At 41.5% G+C, this 19,453-nt stretch overlaps 1 protein-coding gene across 1 annotated transcript in view; it reads right to left on the bottom strand.

Moving 5' to 3' along the window:
• Positions 1-872: 872 nt before the first annotated feature.
• The window catches only part of LOC105480850 (lymphocyte cytosolic protein 2), a 50,741-nt gene continuing 32,160 nt past the window's right edge, over positions 873-19,453 (bottom strand). Inside the window, exons 11-21 of the mRNA XM_011740045.3 lie at positions 15,918-15,943; positions 15,793-15,812; positions 15,586-15,693; positions 14,129-14,159; positions 11,921-11,933; positions 11,092-11,221; positions 9,591-9,640; positions 5,915-6,009; positions 5,226-5,303; positions 3,524-3,679; positions 873-1,607 (exon numbers count right to left, since the gene is read on the bottom strand). Of these exons, the coding sequence (XP_011738347.1) occupies positions 1,485-1,607; positions 3,524-3,679; positions 5,226-5,303; positions 5,915-6,009; positions 9,591-9,640; positions 11,092-11,221; positions 11,921-11,933; positions 14,129-14,159; positions 15,586-15,693; positions 15,793-15,812; positions 15,918-15,943 (830 nt within the window). The 3' untranslated portion in view covers positions 873-1,484. The remainder of the gene's footprint in view (positions 1,608-3,523; positions 3,680-5,225; positions 5,304-5,914; positions 6,010-9,590; positions 9,641-11,091; positions 11,222-11,920; positions 11,934-14,128; positions 14,160-15,585; positions 15,694-15,792; positions 15,813-15,917; positions 15,944-19,453) is intronic.

Genomic DNA, 19,453 nt, shown 5'->3' with positions numbered 1-19,453 from the left:
CTATTGTATAGACATGTAAATGAATGCAGAGTTTTCAGCCTTAGAACTCCCAAGTTTTGGACCCTAACTGAGAACTTCTGGTTATTAAGGATGAGATTTTGTGAAACATCATTTTTACCAGTTAAAAGTCTCTACATTCCGCATACTCCTTATCTTAACATATCATCAGTTTTAAAATGGTGACTTCTTAGATTCCTTCCAATACCCCTTTTATTAGCTCATGAAAATGAAGATGCAAGATACTCTTTTCCATTTCGAAAACTTGCAGATTAAGCAGATACCAAAAATTGTTGCTAATAAAAGTTGTGCAATAACAACCAAGGTCCCAAAGGGAAAAACTTGAAGAACAACTGATTGTCACTATTTGACTGAATACCAGTTTTTTAATCTGGCTGAATGCCTATATTTTTTGTTAAGTGAGATTAGTAAACTGAAGGAAAGAGTTTAGTTACTTCAAAGCACTTATACAACCTGTTTGGGAAGGATGAGGAGAAGGGACTTTATGGCAGAGCTGTCAGGGGGATAACAAGAGATAGAAGAGCCATATCTAATAAGAAAGTCTGATCAAATTTATCTAAAGTGTTGCTCCCTCATCCTCCCAGGGAGCCTTTGGTAAAATCTATGTCCCTGGACAATGCTTTTGGGGTTGAGAGAAGGTTGGTGGGGAGGTGTAATGGTTAGTGTGGGTGTGGAGATGTGAAGAAACGCCAATTTAACCCCAGATGTATTCATTAAACATAGACCCACGATACACCAAAGTCTCATCCCTAAATTTAAAATGTTTTGGTATTTGTAATTTAAATTTTCTTTAAGACGAAAATATAACAGTATGGACTAAAAGTCAATAAAGTTGTTTTAGGAAACCAAAAAAGTAAAGCAAAAGACTATTTTAATCCCAGAAGTTATCTCAACATGCATTTATCTTTTCATAAAAAAATTACATAAAAATCCCCCCAGGAAAAAAATACCAAATAAGTAAGGGTGAAATTATATTTTTGAAGCCTCTTAAATTATTGCTGCTGAGAAAATGAGGTTTAGTAATTTCCAAATTACATGTATAAAACTAATGAATGCCTCTGACTGACAGAGGTTTGGCTGTAAGAAAATCAGTTTTATGTGATACCAATAACTATTACTGTTTCAGTGTTTTAAAACTTGCCCCAAATTGTTTCTGTAGCTGTGTAAACTATTGTATTTTGAAATGGGCATTAAAAAAACTTTTAAAAAATGAATTATTACAGTGCACTACTAGACTTCAAGTGTGAACATGACTTATGCACTTTACAAACATTGAAGAATAAATAAATTATGGGATATTTGACAGTCTTCATTTCAAACACTGTTTTTAAAGGGAAGGCTAAAACCCTTGTGTTCATGGGGAGGGGTTCAGTTCAGTCCTAAGTGTTTGTCCGTTGGCCAAGGCTGGTTGATCTCGTGCTGGCAGCAGAGGCAGGAGGAGGGCTCGCTCACTCGGCTCTAACTTGCTATGGGTGCCCTGCTGCATGCGTTAATGTGCACTGGTATCTGGAACCTCGGTTTTTCCCATCAATGAGCAGAAGTGGCATTTTCCTGAAGTAGCCAATAATATCTGACACAGACAGGAAGTCCTGGAAGAGCCAAGATAGGGGGATGAGTCAACATTGGAATGAAAAGCAGGAACTTCACCTTCAGTTTTTAGCCGCATAATATATCCTGCCTCTTCAAGTGATGAGGATTGTGGGAAAAAATGTAAATGTGGCAATTAGTTTAATGATTTCTGCTATAGAACTTTGAAGAAAAATTTCCCATAAACATCCAGCAAACCATAGATAAAAGATCAAATACGGGCCAGGTGCGGTGATTCACGCTGGTAATCCCAGCACTTTGGGAGGCCACGGCGGGTGGATCACCTGCGGTCAGGAGTTTGAGACAAGTCTGACCAACATGGTGAAACCCTGTCTCTACTAGAAAACACAAAAGTATTAGCTGGGCTTGCTGGCGTGCGCCTGTAATCCCAGCTGCTTGGGAGGCTGAGGCAGGAGAATTGCTTGAACCTGGGAGGCGGAGGTTGCAGTGAGCCAAAATTGCACCACTGCAGCACTCCAGGCTGGGTGACAAGAAGGAAACTTCATCTCAAAAAAAAAAAAAAGATAAAATATGTGCACGTGTGTGTGCACGTGTGTGTGTGTGTGTGTGTGTATTTTTATATATATATGTAATTTGAAACACATATATTTTAACTTCATATGAAGGGGTCATGTACATAGTCACGATTACAATATTCTTGCCTCGGGTTGCTCTGTTTTTGGTTTTGGTTTCAGTTTCTGTATCTCTGTTTCACCCCCAGTCGTTAATAGTGTTAGGAAGTATAAGGACTCAGGAGGTCAGACACAGTTCATGGTGTCTAGAGGTGGGATATGCAGCATGGCACGGGGGTTCCTTCCTGATCTCTCTGCTGTGTCCTCACTGCCACCTTCACACTCATAAGGGCTCAGCAGGCAAGTCTTTGCAGCCATAGCCTGGATCGCCCCAGCCTTGATTGCTTGCTAGAGAGGGAAAAGCCTAATTCATTTTTCTAGACATGGGTCACAACTCACCTAGGAACCCTAACAGGATAATGCACTTCCTTGAAGACTAATCTGCTAGGTGCCTGCCTCCATGGGAGCTGCAATGAGTGGTTGGCCTGAACTTGTGTGTTTCCACACTGTACCAAGATACATCTTGAAGGGCAAATACCTCTGCTTCTATAGGGTCTGTGCAGCTCTATCCACTGCCAACCAGTGATTCAAACATTTGACCACAAGTATGCATTTTGTTTTCTATTCATTATCATTATCATAACAGAAGTATGTGAAGCCGAAGTTATGGGTAAGCTGTTTCTCATTCTGGACATGTTTGATTCAGCTGGTCCTCCTCTTGGAACTTTGAACTTAGAATTTGTTTGGGGCATTACCTTCAGTTGTTAGTTTCCTTTGCAAAACACTAGCCCTGAGGGTTTTTTTCCATCAGTTCTGATTATCACTCAAAAAGTGACTGGCATGAGAATCTAAACCTTGGCCTAACAGAGAAGAATTTCTTTGGCAATCTGGCCATCTTCACAAGGCCAAAGCTCCATTTTGTTAAGAAATGAGCCAAGTATTTGAATAATCACCCCAGCAAATATTATAATTTTTCCTCTTTTCCAGGTGGTGTCAACTTAAAATGCAACCTACATTAAAATTATGTCACAGAGGTGAATAATAGCAGGAACTTACCTTTGACACCATCTAAATAGATTTTTTTTAAGTTAACATACTTTTTCTTGCTTTTGAAAATTATACATGTGATTATTTGGAATAAAAGATATACAAGAAAGAATCCTATGGCAGAAGTAACCATTGTAAAGATTTTGCTTTATTTCTCGTCCAATAAATGAAGGGCTTCACTAATGTGATTTAATTCTAAATTTGCCATACAGCATGGACTTCCAAAGATTGCTCCATGAAGGCATGCAGAGTGGCATAAAAAAAGACTTTGGGAAAATGTTGAAATTTGAAATCCTTACCTCTTTCCCTCGGAGTCCAGTTCCCAACAAGTAAACTTGACTTTCCTTCTGATAACGGATCTGGATGTTGTAAACTTTATCTTTGTACAACACCATGAGGACATATGGATTGGTTATTGTTTTTTTAGAGCTGTCTCTAACCAGAAATGTGCCATCCTAAAAAGATAAATTCCTGTTATTATGGGAGAGTAAAAGTCAATATTTTTGTTGCTTGCAAGAATAGTAGACCAGCCTCCAGGGATCTGACAAACATGTCAGTTGCACTTTGCAGCTTCTTGAGTGCAAAACCCGTCATTCAACGAACATTCAGTTCTCCACACAGCTACAGATCCCATGTGTCATGAGTTATTTTGTTAAGAAAGGCAACAGAGATTGTATCAGAGAAATTTCCGAGTCAATCTCGTTAAAGTCTCTTATAAAAATGGAATCTTTTGTTCAGTAATAAATAATGGGTGGTTGAGTGGATAAAAGGCCAGGAGAAATAAAAAACTTTATTGGTTAACTCAAGATATATCTTCCTACTATTCCTGTGAGTTAATTCCCTAACCTTTCTCTTCCACATCCAAAGTCAGAAAAGACCCAAATGCCGTGAAATTCACCCTTCTTAAAACCTTGTGATCCCTAGATAGTCTTTCCTTCATCAGACACTTGAACAAAATTGAATGCAGATGTTCTCTTTTCTTTTCTTTTTTTCTGATATTTGCTAAACTACTGTTTTGATTGTCCTGTACTTTAAATTTCCATTCAATAAATTATTGCTACATAATATTAATGCTATAAAGATCTAATATTAAGATAGAATTAATTGGAAAGGACTCCTTTAAACTACTCCCTTCTCCTCATACCAAATCAGGATAGCTTTAAATAGCCATGAGTTGGCAATAATGGCTTTCCTTTGTTCCTTTTATTGCAAGTTAATTGAGCCTGTCAGAACATCTCTGCTAAACAAACATACTTCTGGATCAGTGATTCACAGTCTTGGCTTCAAATCAGAATTACCTGGGAAGTTTTGAAGACTCCAGAGCTGACACAGCACCCCAGAATAATTAGAATCTCAAGGCGAGACTCAGGAATCGGGATTTTTCAAAAGTTCTCCAGGTGATTTAAATGTGCAGCTACTACTGAGAACTACTGGTGTGGAGTTTAGATGTGAAAGATGAAAGAGTTTTGCTTTCCCATTTCCGATAAATAAATTTAAGGTAAAGTGTCGGCACTGGCTACTGGAGATATGTTCAAGACTTCATGTATTAAAGGACTAGCTAGAAACGTCTAGGGCAAAAAGCAAAAAGTTGCTGCCGTCTCTTTAATATCGGTCCTTTCACATCAACAAGGATGGCACATCTGTGTTAAGAGGAAGATAGAACTGGTACAATGTTGGAACTTTGGGGGAAGGAGAGCCTCCTTCTGACACCGTGTGATTCGTATGACAAGACAAACTCTTTCATTAATCAAATCTCCTAATATTCTGCCAGCCAAATGACTGCCTTGAGATTCTTCTGCCAGCCTAATGATTCCCGAGCCTAGGAATCCCTGCTATGGGTGCTGATAGTTGTGAAGCTGGCACTAATGGGTCTCCTAGGTATCACAGTTAGCAACAGCACTTAGCAGAATTACTAGCCTGTAATGGGTACTCAGGACAAGTCAGTTCCCTTCTCTGCCATTAATATTTATAACTATGTTAAAATAAACTATAGCACAATACCTGGTTTATCTTTCTAAGAGCAGCTTCTGCCTCTGGTCGGGTAATATAAGAAACGTACCACTCTTCATTTAATGAATTCTGAAAATGTAAATTTTTAGAAACTGAATAAATTTTACAGTTACAGATGTAAGTGAAAAGAAAAGCTTCTGAGTAATCATTTCCATAAATCACCACCTCAATTCCAGGAGGTTTGAAATATTTGTTTTCTTAATTTGCATTCAGAGTCATTTAGCTGAGGCTAAATAGAAGACATTTTGTGTGAACTGCTTTTTATCATGACGCTGGTTGCAAAAATACCTGTGAATAAGTGTTCCTTACAGTATGGAACCTCTAATCAGGAAAGATGCAGATACAGTAATTTCTTCAGTTTAGCATAATAACCTGCTTGATAAAAAAACTGGTTTATCGAGCAGTTAAGTGATGAATCAAGGTCATAAACATAAAAAACAGGATTATTTTTCTTGCCATTTAATGCAAAACACATGTTTGCCATTGAAAGAGTCTGAAAGAATGCCAAGGAAAAAGAACATATTGTTCATCTGGATCTTCTCCTTTAACTTTTTTTTCGAATAAATAAAATAAAACAAACGGAAGATAAAAGTATAGAAGAACATTCAGTGGGAGTTTCTGGTGATTCTTTTACCAGGGAAAAAGCAAACAAACAAAAATAAAAACATATACTTTCTTACCTCTTCTTCCGCGGGGGATGGGGGCCGAGGTTTGTTTGGAAGTGGCAAGGGGAAGTTTCTGCCTTCGGCTCTGTTAGGTGGTCTGTTGCTAGGGCCTTCAAAAGTACAGAGTTCCGAAAGTTAATTTACTGTAAGCTATTGTTTACTGCTATCAAAACACATTCCCGCCCCCCCCCCCCCCCTCAAAATACCCTTGCGGTTGGTCCTACAGTTAGCATTTTAAGAAACCAGGGCTTCAAAAATAATTTTCTTCCGTTTGAAACCATGGAGGCTACTCAGGCATTATTCTGTAATCATGCCAGTAAAACTTTGAGAAGAGAACCTCAACTTGGAGTGATTTTCTAAATGTGCATGTTGCATAATATAAAGTGACTAGATCCCTTTACTAAAAAATTCACAATTGTTTTAATGAGTGTGAACATCAAAATGAATGCTCAAGAGACATATCTTTCATAGATTCTTATAATCTCAGCATAGGCAGAATGGATTCCCAACAGCTGATGTAGGGACAGGCAGTAATGAAGATAATTATGTTCTTAATATTTCCACAAAAAGAAATGTAAGTGACCCAAGAGAAGATGAAATTACCTTGAGAATATTGCTAGCTTTTAGAATCAAATATTGCTACCTGCTGTTCTAACTAAACAGGTAGAACTGTTCAACTCACATAGAAGGCTCTACAGATCAGGAAGTTTGTGTCGGGCACCTATTAATTACCCAGCGCTTATGTCTCATCTTCTCTAAAACTCTTTTTTCTCATTTACAATTCCTTGAAACTTTAGGAAAAAGTTTCCGAATCTCAGGAAAGGTTTAGTTGTGTTTATTGCGGTTGCCCAGGGTATTTTCTGTGTGCCAGGCTGTGGTTAAAGACAGAAAAATTCTGTGAGTCGAATGTTCTCTTAATTATTCATCCATCATTCATTCATACCTTCAACAAATATGTATTCAGTACAACTCTGTCCAGATCTTGAGTAAGGTACTGTGTGTACATTTTTTTAATCCTCACAGCAACATTACAAGGTAGGTATTGTCTTCATTTTGCATATGGGGAAATACAGGCTCAGAGGCTAAGCAAATCATGTGCTATCAGTGGCAAAGCCAAAACTTAAACCTGTGGTTACCAAATGTTACTGTGCATGAGTCAGAATCACTGGGCGACTTTCAAGCACCTAGGGCCCAGAAATCTGCATGTTAGCAAGTACTTCTGGTGGTTCTACACCAGGGATTGTCACTATGTCTACCTTGTTACACCACTGAGGAGAGGAGAGTCACCTGGAAGGGCTAAAGCCTCCTGAGCCACATCGTCAAGATTATTTATGATGGTCCTTCCTTGTTTCTAAACAAGTCTCCTGAGCCACATCACCAGGATTATTTAGGATGCTCCTTCCCTGTTTCTAAACAAGCTGGCCCGGAGCTGCCAGGACCTTCCTTCTTCAAGTTCCCAGTACCTAGACAGACCTTCCCCATCCCACTTTTTTTTGTAGTCAAACACTTGCACTTTTATAATGCTTGTTGAATGAATGAAACCTAACAATACAGGAGAGTAACAGAACCAAGGCCCGCATTGCATGGCTATTCTACAGTTAAGAAATGATTCTCTTTCTGCCTCTGTACCTGCAGGTCAGCGTCATAGAGTTATAATTCACAACAGAGAAGCACATATACTGTTTTATTGTAGTCGCCTACCACCCTTAATATCTAGACTCTCAAGGGAGTCGTCACAGATTTTTGGACAATGCACAACACAACTTTTACCCTTCTGATGTTGGAGCAACCAGTGGAGAAGACCGAGGACCAGGTGTCCTGGCAGTCTTAGGGGAAAAGGGATCAATTTGGATGAAGCTAATGTTCCAGAAATAATTAACTATTTGCATTAATAAGCTCCATCTCAGACTCATAAAACTGGAGATCTGTGGAACTTGCTTTGGAAAATACCGCTGTGATGTGTCTGGAACTCAGACGGCTACAGAGGCAAGAAGGTAACACAAATGTGTGTTTGCAAAACACAGTGAGTTTTGGGGATTGTAAAAAATTAGGGGTTGGGTGGGAAACTGTGAAAATCATGTGGTGAACGTGGACACCATAACCTCAAATGCTTAGAAACCGTTGAAAACTTAGTGGGTGCCACTGGTGTCAGCAGTGGGATCTCACCCCTCTATGGAATGATGCATCCAACTGAATACCTTAGATGTGCTCTTGATTCTCAGGCTGTCAATCCAAATTTACTAATATAGTTTTCTACTGAATGCACACTGGCCTGTGCACACACTGCACATGGAACATGACTGCAAAAAAAAGTGGCTTTTCTTGTTGTTGTTGTTGTTGTTGAGACGGAGTCTTGCTCTGTCTCTCAGGCTGGAGTGCAGTGGCGCAATCTCGGCTCACTGCAAGCTCCGCCTCCTGGGTTCATGCCATTCTCCTGCCTCAGTCTCCTGGGCAGCTGGGACTACAGGCGCCCACCACCACTCCCAGCTAATTTTTTGTATTTTTAGTAGAGACAGGGTTTCACCGCGTTAGCCAGGATGGTCTTGATCTCCCGACCTCATGATGATCCACTCACCTCGGCCTCCCAAAGTGCTGGGATTACAGGCGTGCACCACTGTGCCTGGCCAAAAAGTGGTTTTTTTGTTGTTGTTCTTCACAGCATTTTTAAAAAAAAATTTAAGACAACATTTAAACATTAAATAATTTCACTTTTCTTGAGAAAAAATTGGAAAATCTGGCAACGCTAAGCCAGTTTCCTGGAATGGTAAAGATCTACTTACTAGAGTTGGGTAACTTTCCACAGTCATTTGATGCTCATTCAACAAGCATTTTTAAAGTGCCTACCAAGTGCCTGTCACTTGCAAGTCTTTAAGGATAAAAAACACAAATTAGTCCTGCCCCGGCCTTTCAAAGTGGTTCATGAACCAGCAGTCACAGTGTCGCATGGAATACATTAGAAATTCAGGAACTCAGGCCTCATCCCAGACCTCCTGAATTAGAATCTGCAATCCTGGGTGATTTGTATGCACGTTCAAGTTGCAGAACACCCTAAGCCAATACTTATCCTGGACATCCAGAGGTGGTATTATTAAAAACACAGGTCCCTGACTTCACTCCAGACTTACTGAATCAGCATCTGTGAGGTTAAGTTCTCTTAGTCTGTATTTTGAACATGCTCCCAACTCACAACCATGGACAGATTAATCATGGAAATCTAAAACTGCAGAGAAAGCCAAGCACGATTCCGAGGTCTGTAGGGAAACAGCAGCCGGAGGAGTAGTTCTGCACGAGAAGATTGGGGATGAGGGCTGGCTTCCTGGTGAAGTGTGTGTAGGTGTGTCCATGTGTGTATGTGTGTATGCATATGCCTGTGTGTGCATGTATTGTGGATGTGTGTATATGTGTGTGTACATGTATATATGTGTATGTGTGTATGCGTGTGTGTGCACGTATATGTGCATGTGTGTACGGGTGTGTATATGTATGTGTGTGTGTGTGTTGTGTTTTAGGTACTATCCTATCAGTCTGACAGCCCTTGGCACACGGCAGACACTGAATTAAACGCTGAATGAGGAAATCAGATGCTTTTTGGAAACAACAAAACCCTCGTCAAAAGCTTTTGGGACAGGTTAGGGACCCAGTCATAAAGGCGTGATGGCTGAAGCAGGTCACAAAAGCCCAGGGTACAAACCTTGAGAGAAGTATGGCGGCAAGGAGGCACTCTGTGGAAAACTGCTGTTACTGAAAAGACAGAAAAAAAACAAAATTTATTTGGATTGGGGTGATGGGGCCAGATAGGGGAGCTTGGTTAGGGAAGCCAGACTGCAAAAGCTTCTTGATCTGGCATCACTTCCCCTGCTGCCCCCAAAACCATGGGGGCTGGGCACAGGGACAGAACTTCACCACATCCCACTGTGGACCATGCCAAAGTCTAACAAGTTTTATAAAGTAGAACAACAGCAACATTCAACTGTGTAAAGGGCACTTAAAAGTTACTTTAAACATTGGCTGCAACTTGAGCTCTTTGAGTTGGGAGAATATAGAAGTCCTCTTCTCAGAGGACTTTTCTTTTGCTAGGACATTATATTAATAGGCATGTCTTTGGTGAGCAGTGAATCCCCAGGGTCTTAGGGTCTGCAAGGAGAGAGCAGGCCAGGTGAGAAGGGAAGTGCATGCTAGGTGGCTCTGCAGCAGAGGGTGATAGTATTTGCAGGGCTGGGGTGGGGAAGCGGGCCCAGGGGCGCCCTGAAATGCTGTCTGTTCCCTCCACGCTGAGCAGCAACTCCTGCACCCATCAGTCCAAGCCTTTGGGAAAAGCCTGCTCTGCACAGCAACCTTGTGCAAGTGGGATTTCGTGCGAATGAAGGATGGGGTTCGGGCTAGTGTGGAGGAAAGCGGCAGGAGAGTCAGCAGACAGGGCAGCAGAGGCCAGGGGGAAGAGAGAGAAGAGCAGTGGAAACTCAGGGGCAGAGGGTCCCAGGGCAGAGGAAGCATTGTGAGAATCCTGCTAGGAGTTGGCAGGGGTGGATGAGCCTTGTCGGTGGTTGAGTTTTCTACAATTTTAGGGAAGGGTCTTGACTTCTCTCCTTGAATATTAAGAGAGAAGGTGAGCCCACAGGGCTGGAGGACATGGGGAACACCACAGGCTGTCCTTGGGCTTGTTTGGGGATAATGACTGGGCCTTTCTCCTGTTCATGCCTCTGCCCCTGGGCAGCCTCATACCAGCCCTGAGAAACACAGCTGCTACTGAGAAAACAGGGGGACAGAGACTGCAATGAATTCTTAGCACCAGCCAAGCACAAGGCGCATTTTCTCAGTCTCAGTCTCCCCAGCCAAGATGCAGATGAACTTCAAGTACTTAGACCAACTGGGTTTCTTAATCCTTGTTGATTCTTTGAACTCATAAAGTGAAAATATTCTTTGTTTTCTACCAAAAGGCCCATTCTACTGGAGGGATCAAGGAGGAAGTCAATTCCTCACCCCTCTCATCTCAAGCAGAGACTCAGAGGACACTGGTGGATTAACACACCCTTCTAAATGCTCAGCTTGGTTTTATGTCTTAAGACCCAAAATGTTCAGACCCTACTATCAACCTGATCATTTCCTTCTTTCTCAATCCACCTGGCATTACTTCAGTACTAGATGGACCTAAACATTATATTCAGCTAGAATTTCACGACAGAGCCACAAACCTTTCTGAGAATGCTCCATGCATGTGAGAGGACGGGAGAGAGTTCATGGGGCTTGGCTTAGCAGATCTCGAAGGGAAAGTGTTGGAGCTCATAGGAAGTAGTGCTGGCTGGGGCAAAGGCCTCTGATGCACTGTGCAGAGGTAGAAAACAATGAATATGATTGTCAGATCCCAGCTCTCACTAAGAAACATTCCATAACTGCCCCCAGTTAGAAACAGCTAGTATAAAGAGGTCACAAAAATCCAGCAGGTCACATCCAATTAGGCAGTAGTAGGATGGAACCTTGCTCTCAAGGTGTTTCTAGATGACTTAACCACCACAGAATCCATTTACAAAGGGGTGCAGATCTAGATAATACTCTAAAATACACATTTATTTGGTTTTTCACTTTTGAAATGTTAACTTGGCAGAAAATTGTCAGCTGGAAACCTTATAAATTTCAGAAGTGATTTACAAGTTTTGTTTTATGAAAGTCAAAATTTTATGCTATCTCATTCATTGGTAGTTACTGATTTTTTACCCAAGCGTGTTAGAAGACATAAATGTGAGAAATTTTTCCATCAAATCATGCATGCAATTTTACATTTTCTGATATGATTAAGTAATCTGCACTGTTACACAAGAATTTCGTCTTCTTTGGTAATCCAACCAACTAATTCCATTTTACTATAGTTATGCAGTATGCCAATTGACATAAGTCTACTTAATACTAATTTAAGACTTGTAATTGATTCTATGGGGTTCCTGTACTAAACAATTCTGTTTGAATGCCTGAGCAGGAAAATGAAAGAATGAGTTATAAGCTGTAAGAATGTGTTTCCGAACGTACCATCATCTTCATCCTGGGAAGGGGAAAGAAAAAAAAGATATTAAGCTATCATCAAAATACAATTCTTAAAATAAAAACTATTTCTCCATCAGATAAGTATCTGCTTCTGTCTTTGGCAGTTATACATCCTTATAATAAATATACTGTGGAGAATAATAGAACTTGCTAAGTGGTTTATAATTTCTTAATACAAACAATCATCTAAGGGCATTCCAGTATGAGATTCTTCTCATATACTTAGCATGAAATAAATTCTGAGGTGCCTAAAATATATAAATAATATTGACAATATCTACAATGTGTCCAAAAGATTCATACACAAGATTTCATTCAGTTCCCATTGTGACCCCCCAAAAATTTAACATCCTCATTTTACAAAAGCATGATGCTAAGGAAGAATTCTTAGCTTGCCATGAGTTACAGAGATGGATTCAACCCCAAATATGTCCGACCAAAGCTCAGCCTTCTTTTTGGCTCTCTTTTGCAATGGTCACTCTTCTTAAGAGCAATAAGACCTTATTTATACAGTGGCTTACAAGGTTTATCTACAATCCTCACCATTTTTATCTTCAGAGCAACCTTGGGAAATTAGACAAGGGAGGGACTACTTTAATTTCTACTCAGATAAGAAATGAGGTTCAAAGAGAAAAAATGTTGCCACCAACTAGTAGACCAAAAGGGCTAACTTGAACTTGTTTAGTTAGGCCAGATCTGTAGTGATGAAATAGCATCTTTCTCAAAGTGTTGTTAAAAGGATTAAATTAGTTACTACTTGTGCCTGGCTTATGTTAAGTGCTCTTTAATAAAAGTTTGCCATCAACAATCCTACCACACACTGAGAGAAGGCAAAAAAGGCCACAGTCAAAATCATTCATCTCAGTTGGCCAACTGGCAGTCCCAGCAAAGAGCTGCATAAATAAATGCACATGGGCTCACAAACCCCACACGACAAAATCACTCTTCAATACTATTGCAAGTATTTCCCCTCTGGTTCCAGAAAATACAACTCCCAGATTCTCCTAAGCACAAGTGTCAATCCTTCCAGAGCCCAGGAACCTGGAATGTGATGTTATCCTCACTGTCCAGCCTTACCTCCGCCTTGTCCCTATCTCTCCAGCCAAGCTACTGTTCTCACCATCTGCAGCCTCTGTGGGCACTGGTATCCACCTGCTCAGGACACTCCTGAGGGGAATCCCCATGGGCTTTCTTTAAGAATGACTCTGTGTCCTTCCTATCATTCAATGACCAGCATAAATCTCACCTCATCTAGGAAGTCACTGCTGGCTCCTTGAGCCACATGGGACACTTTCTTCCCTCAGCCCCACAGAGCATCCCATGACTGCATGCTGTCTGGCATGTGGGGTTGTGGGTACGCCTGTCTCCATAAGATCTCAGCACTTCATTGGAAGAAGCGCAGAGTCTAGCACAGAGCTGCAAAAATAGCAGGCACTTTTGGGCTGAGCCCTTGAATGAGAGCAGGGGTCTGATGGCCTTCAGAGGATTTATGGTGAAGAGAAACTCAGCAGATCTGGGCTCAGATCCTGGCTCTTTACAAGCACGCAATTTGCAAAGAGTATCTTATTCCTTCTGAGCCTCAATTTCCTCTCCGTAAAAGAGAAAAGATGTTTCCTTACAGGTTCATTATACTCATATGTAAAGTGAGTAATACCCAACTCTCCTGGTTTTCCTGGGATGAAGGCAGTTCTTGGGACATGGGGCTTTTCAGTGCTAAAACTGAGAGCATCCCGTGCAAACAAGGGACAGCTGGTCATATTTAAGTAGCATGGCAATGTGCATGTGATAGGCATTCAAGAAATGCTATTTCCCCTCTTTTTCAGGTTGAGGAAGTATTGAAAAGGAAGACAGTAGCCTTGGAAATTTAGGCATGGCCCAAACTTCTGGGCATCCCTTACTTTATCCTCTTCTTTTCCTTGCGCTCTCTAATTACCAGCCCCTGGTAATGGGGCTGCAGTTAACCCAGCCACCCTGGGAGCTCTTAGAGAGACATGAGCTAAACAACACAGCATGATGGACTCCAGACAATGACCAAGGCCCAAAGACAGAGGCACCAGCCCTTAAGAGTGTCCTGGGTGCAGGACCAGATCCAGGTGCTGGACCAAGGCCGAGGTGGAGGGAGTCCCAACCTCCTCAGAGCCTACGAGGCTTTTCCCTGTATCAAGCACTTACAAACTGACATTTTGTACTTACATTCTCTCTTCTGTCTGCTCCCCATCCATGCCTGAAATGAATTAGGGCAAAGAGAAAGAACTGAGCGTGAAGCGTTTCCAAGAGCCAGCCTCAGAGTACAGTTTTGCTTCATTGAATAATGAGAAATCGAACCCACTGAGCCCAGGGAAGATGGGAAGCAACAAACCCCCATGGAGCAGGGGAGAGGAGGTGGAACGGACATCCGGTTACTCAACGTTCCGTCGTCATTGCAAGCTGAGCTAGGTGAACCTTTATTCCGCGTAACCAATGCAGCAGATAATTATGCGTATATATATAATACATAAATATATATATGGTTTAGTCAGCAAACTAACTCTTTAGGAGCTATTAAATTTCACTGAGCTGTTGTTTCTCCCAAGAAATGAAAACATTTTCGGTAATATTCTCCCTTGCTGTTGTTTTAAAACAGCCCTCTCAGGGCCCGCCTAGGTGTAAAGAGAAGACAATTAGAAAATGTTGCTGCTTTGGGACTATTCCAGAAGGGGCTTGGTACGCTTTGCCCAGATGAATGAGCCAGTCAAACAGATTTGCGGACAGCTGCCTTAGGGCTGCAACAGGCATCGGCACTGCCTGGGCTGATCATGTCCTCTCTGGGGAGATGGGGGAGAGCGGGACAATTTGTTGCTTCACACATCATCATCTCAATCTGTGTTTATTTAAAATTTTGGAACTTTGTTCCTTATGAGTTTGTTGCATTTATTTTGATTTTTTAAAAATATTACACTAAAATGTTATCAAACTCCATTACTGAGGAGATTTTTGGCACAAACTTTAGCCCTGGTCCTAATTTAATCCTCACAACAGCCAAGCAAGGGCAATAGTTATGATCCCCGATTCACAAATGAGATGGAAGCCTTGGTTGTATCCTTTGCAAGCAGCAAGGTTGGCCCTAACCCCAGGTACATGTGTGCCATTTGGTAAATAGGCTGAAAACTACTTCATAGCAAAGTTAAAAATACTAAGGCAGAGCTCAGTATTCTGCAATTATAAAATGTGGTTGAGCAGTAAGGAAGACACTTGCAGTGACCTAAAAACCTCCCCCAGTCATTTCCTCTCTGCTACCTGTATTGAAAAATAAAATGGTGAGTACAGTTCCTAGGCACTGTGAAGGCTTTGCTATGACGAGGTAGGAAAACTCAATGAAATATTTGACTGGAATCTCTAAAAACAGCAGTCATCCCACGCCCTTGATTAGATGCCGCTCTACTCATTTCTCAGTAGAGTCCATTTCCTTCAAAGAGACCCTGATCCTTCATAGCCAACCTGTGAAGCCTGAACATCCCTCAAGCCACAGCAAAAAAAAGGCCCACCCTGCCCCAGGGCACCGTGGAGCCCAGGAGCACCAAGGAGCCTCGGTTCCCACTGCAGAGTCAGCACAGGACAGCCTGTCTGTTGGCCACTCTGAATGACAAGCTCAAGCAACACCAGACAGTTACTTTGGCACAGGTGGCTTCTTCCCCAGTAGGGGGCTGCTTCTTTCATGTCTTTCCGTGGTCGGTGGTAAAGGAGGCTTTTGAACCTTGGGTAAATGCTCCCCGAGAGGCCTGTGGAGTTCAGGAAAAGGATGTGTGAGAAACAAATTTTGCCAAGGCAGAGTTCTACAGAGTGTCCCATGTACCCTCATGTAGATGCAACGGTCTTACCTTCCCGCTGGAATTGAGGGCTGCAAGACAGGAGGGAAGATGTATGAGTGTCCAAGCACTTTTCAAATAATAAAGACAAGATGCGAAAAAAACAAGCAAAACCAAAAATCAAGGTCACAGCTTACCTTGTCAGAAAACGGTGGTTTCTTTCCTGTAAATAAAAATGACAGACAGTAGATGGGCCATGAATTCAGAACTTCATAAGCATGAGGTTTAAAAACAGTTTGATGAAACTATGTCTGAACCCTTTTGGAGGTTGACGAGGATTAAGCATCAAAGCATTTTGGGGGTTGATGGGGTTTAAGCAGAAACTTTAGACTAGGAAGGGTCCCTTACAGAGCACCAAAGTTTATAAGCTCAGAGAAATTAAATGGCTTGACCATTTACATTTAAGGTCACACAGCTTTGTGTACATACCAGTAGTATTGCGGATTCTGTGCTTTTAAAAAAAAAATCAACATTTTCTTTTATATAACTGATGATCAAAAGGATTCATGTTTTCTTTGGGATTTTATGCCTCTTTAATTGGTCAAAGTATTTCTTCTGCAGCCTAAGTTTTCTTTTCATATCTGAAATAAACCCACTTGCCACGGAGAGGTTAATTTTTATCCAGTTCTGTAAAACACTTGAAATTAAATGAAACACTCCACTTAGTTTGTAAAAAACTTTTAACTTGGGGAGAGCATTTCAGGAGATTCTCCTGGTATGCTGCAAATCTTTTCTGTCTGCTTGGTTTTTGTTGGTATTTGTTTGTTTTGCTTTTCTTCTAGCACAGTTGACATTCAGGCTCCCTGAAGAAATGCCAGGTGTACTTAATAATTCTGCATCACAAAGTTATTCAAAGCAATTTAATTTGTATTCTATCTGAAGTCCCCTAGAATAAATATGTCCTTTGTCTTCAATGTGATAAAAGTATTACTAACAGAATTCAACCAGGTCTAGAAGCAAATCCTATATGACCATGAGCAAGTTATTTAAGGTTTTTGAGTCCCAACGTTATCATCTCTAAAATGAAGATTATAGATTAAAACTCTATAGGTTTGCCGTAAGAATTGGGTGACAATTTGTATGCAGGATCAGGCACTTGATTGTGAAAGCTGATCATACAAACTGGGAATTTTATCACATCCAAGGAAAACAGTCGAGAAGCCAGAGGGAAAAGCACTCAGGACACATATCATTGCTCCAGAAATGTGATTCTGTGCGAGGTTGGCTGCTGAAACTGCCTGCTGTAACCTGAAACCACTTTTATCTGGTAGTTGCTGAAATAATCTGCTGCCACTTGAAGATTAATTTGCCCTCTGCCATCGCTCACCAATCAAAACTTGCCAGCCCCCCAGAACCATGAACTTTCTCTCTTTTTTTCTTTTTATTTAGACAGAGTCCCACTCAGTCGCCCAGGCTGGAGTGCAGTGGCGCGATCTCGGCTCACTGCAAGCTCTGCCTCCCAGGTTCACGCCATTCTCCTGTCTCAGCCTCCCGAGTAGCTGGGACTACAGGCGCCCGCCACCATGCCCGGCTAATTTTTTTGTATTTTTTAAGTAGAGACAGGGTTTCACCATGTGAGCCAGGACGGTCTCAATCTCCTGACCTCGTGATCCTCCCGCCTAGGCCTCCCAAAGTGCTGGGATTACAGGCATGAGCCACGGCGCCTGGCTATAACCAATGAACTTTGTCAATGAGCGATATGTAACACTTCTCTTTTCAATAAAACCTCCAATCTTCTTTATGTTCTTCAGACATACTGAAGACCCTGAAGACCAATTGCCCCAAATTGCAATTCTTTCTTCCTAAATAAAACAAATTTAGAGATTTGCCTCTACGTTTTTATTTTGACTTTGATATGGTCATATGGGCTGACGATTGTTAGTGAACTCGCCTTTCTTTCCCTTCCTTCCACACCCAGGCGCAGCTAATGCCCCATGGCGAATGGTGTGGAGTTGTATTTTCACAACATGATTTATTCTTTAAGGACCAAGTATATGCCAGGCCCATGATAAGAATATTGCCTCACTGTGAAGAGCTTACTGGCACTGAGTGTGGTGGCTCATGCCTGTTGGGAGGCCAAGACAGGAGAATCACTTGAGGCCAGGAGTTCAAGATCAACCTGGTGAATACAGGGAAACCCCAGTCTCTACAGAATATTTAAAAATTAGCCAGTCATGGTGGCATGCACCTGTAATCCCAGCCCTCTCAGAGGCTGGAGAAGAAGGATTGCTTGACCCCAGGAGTTTGGGGCTGTAATGAGCTATGATGGTGCCATTGCACTCCAGCCTGGGTGACAGAGTGAGACCCTGACTCAAAAAAAAAAAAAAAAAAAAAAGGAACTTGCTGGTAGTGGGAGAGTTTTGATGGTATAAAAGCTGTTTATGAAACTTTGCTTTGGGGTGGAACCTCTAATAAGTATGTTAAAATTTGCCAATTTTTGCATATTCTCCGAGTACGTTAAAAGTCTCATGTGGAGTGTAAACATTTTAAGAAGTCAGTAATCCTTCCAAAACATCACAGAAAAGGGACTAATTCAAGGGTAAAACAGAAATTGTCAGAAAAGTGTGTCTTTTAAAAATGTTTTTAAATATAGAAAAAAAGAATCTTTTAAAATAATAACTTTTGTGTCAGGAGGGGATTGTGAAGGATTTGATGTCAGTGTTCCACTTTTCTGATGTCTTGGCTCATGGCAGTGAGCAGGGTTGGAATCTAAAGTCAAATCTGTCTTCATTTCCATGTAATTACACAGCTCTCTATAGCAGATGATTCCAAGCCAAAACAGCCAGCACAGCTTTGCATGACTCAGCAGAGCTGTGATGTACTTCGGGGAAAGAGCAGTGAGCAGCAGCCTCAAATCCAAGAACTGAAAGCCATTTTGCTGACAGACAAAAAGGGATTGAGGCCACAGAAAGCTAAATGCCTGGCTCAGAGCACAGCCAAGAAAGGGGTGAGGGGCAGCTGGGATTCTGAGCTCCTTTCCGTTCAGTTGCAGAGTTCCTTCCTCAGACTCATGTAGTTCACAGCAAGTTAAAACCCAGGGTCCTCAACTGCAGCGTGATATGGTGGAAAAGAGCCCCCACTTAGAAGTCAGAAAGACGAGGGTTCAAATTTAGGCAAATTATTCAACTTCTTTGACCCTTAATTTTATCGTCTGAGAAGTGAGGATAAAAATGCATGTCCTTTGTTGAGTTGGTGTGAGGATTAGAGATACTGTAGGTGTATTCGCAGTATGTAGAGCACTTGCCCCACAGTAGTTGCTCAATAAATGGTAGCTAAGTTTTAGAATTGAATTGAAAATAGCTCCCCATGAAGGTAACTGCAATCCAAGAATATTCCGTGTAAATTGTGAAGAAAAAGGACTGTGGTATACCCAAGTTTGGTCAATTGTGTACCTAAAACCAAAACATCCCTGACATTTGAATAGCACCTTAGGGATTTTATAAAGCATTTTCTATGTACAGAACATCCACCTTACAGATTAGGAGATTGAGCCCTGAAAAACTAACATCCCAGTGGTCTGTGAGCTACTAAGTAGCAGGCAAGGCAGCAGACACCAGCTCCCCTAACCCCCTTGTCTCAATTCAGATCCTCTCTCTGTACCCCAAAGCCTCTTGGCTGAAGGACAATGGGATTTCTGTACACAGATCACACACATCACATAGAGAAGCAGCAC

Source organism: Macaca nemestrina, chromosome 6, assembly GCF_043159975.1.
Source record: "Macaca nemestrina isolate mMacNem1 chromosome 6, mMacNem.hap1, whole genome shotgun sequence".
NCBI lineage: Eukaryota > Metazoa > Chordata > Mammalia > Primates > Cercopithecidae > Macaca > Macaca nemestrina.
The sequence above is the reverse complement of the archived record's forward strand: the minus strand, read 5'-3'. Positions and strand labels throughout refer to the sequence as shown.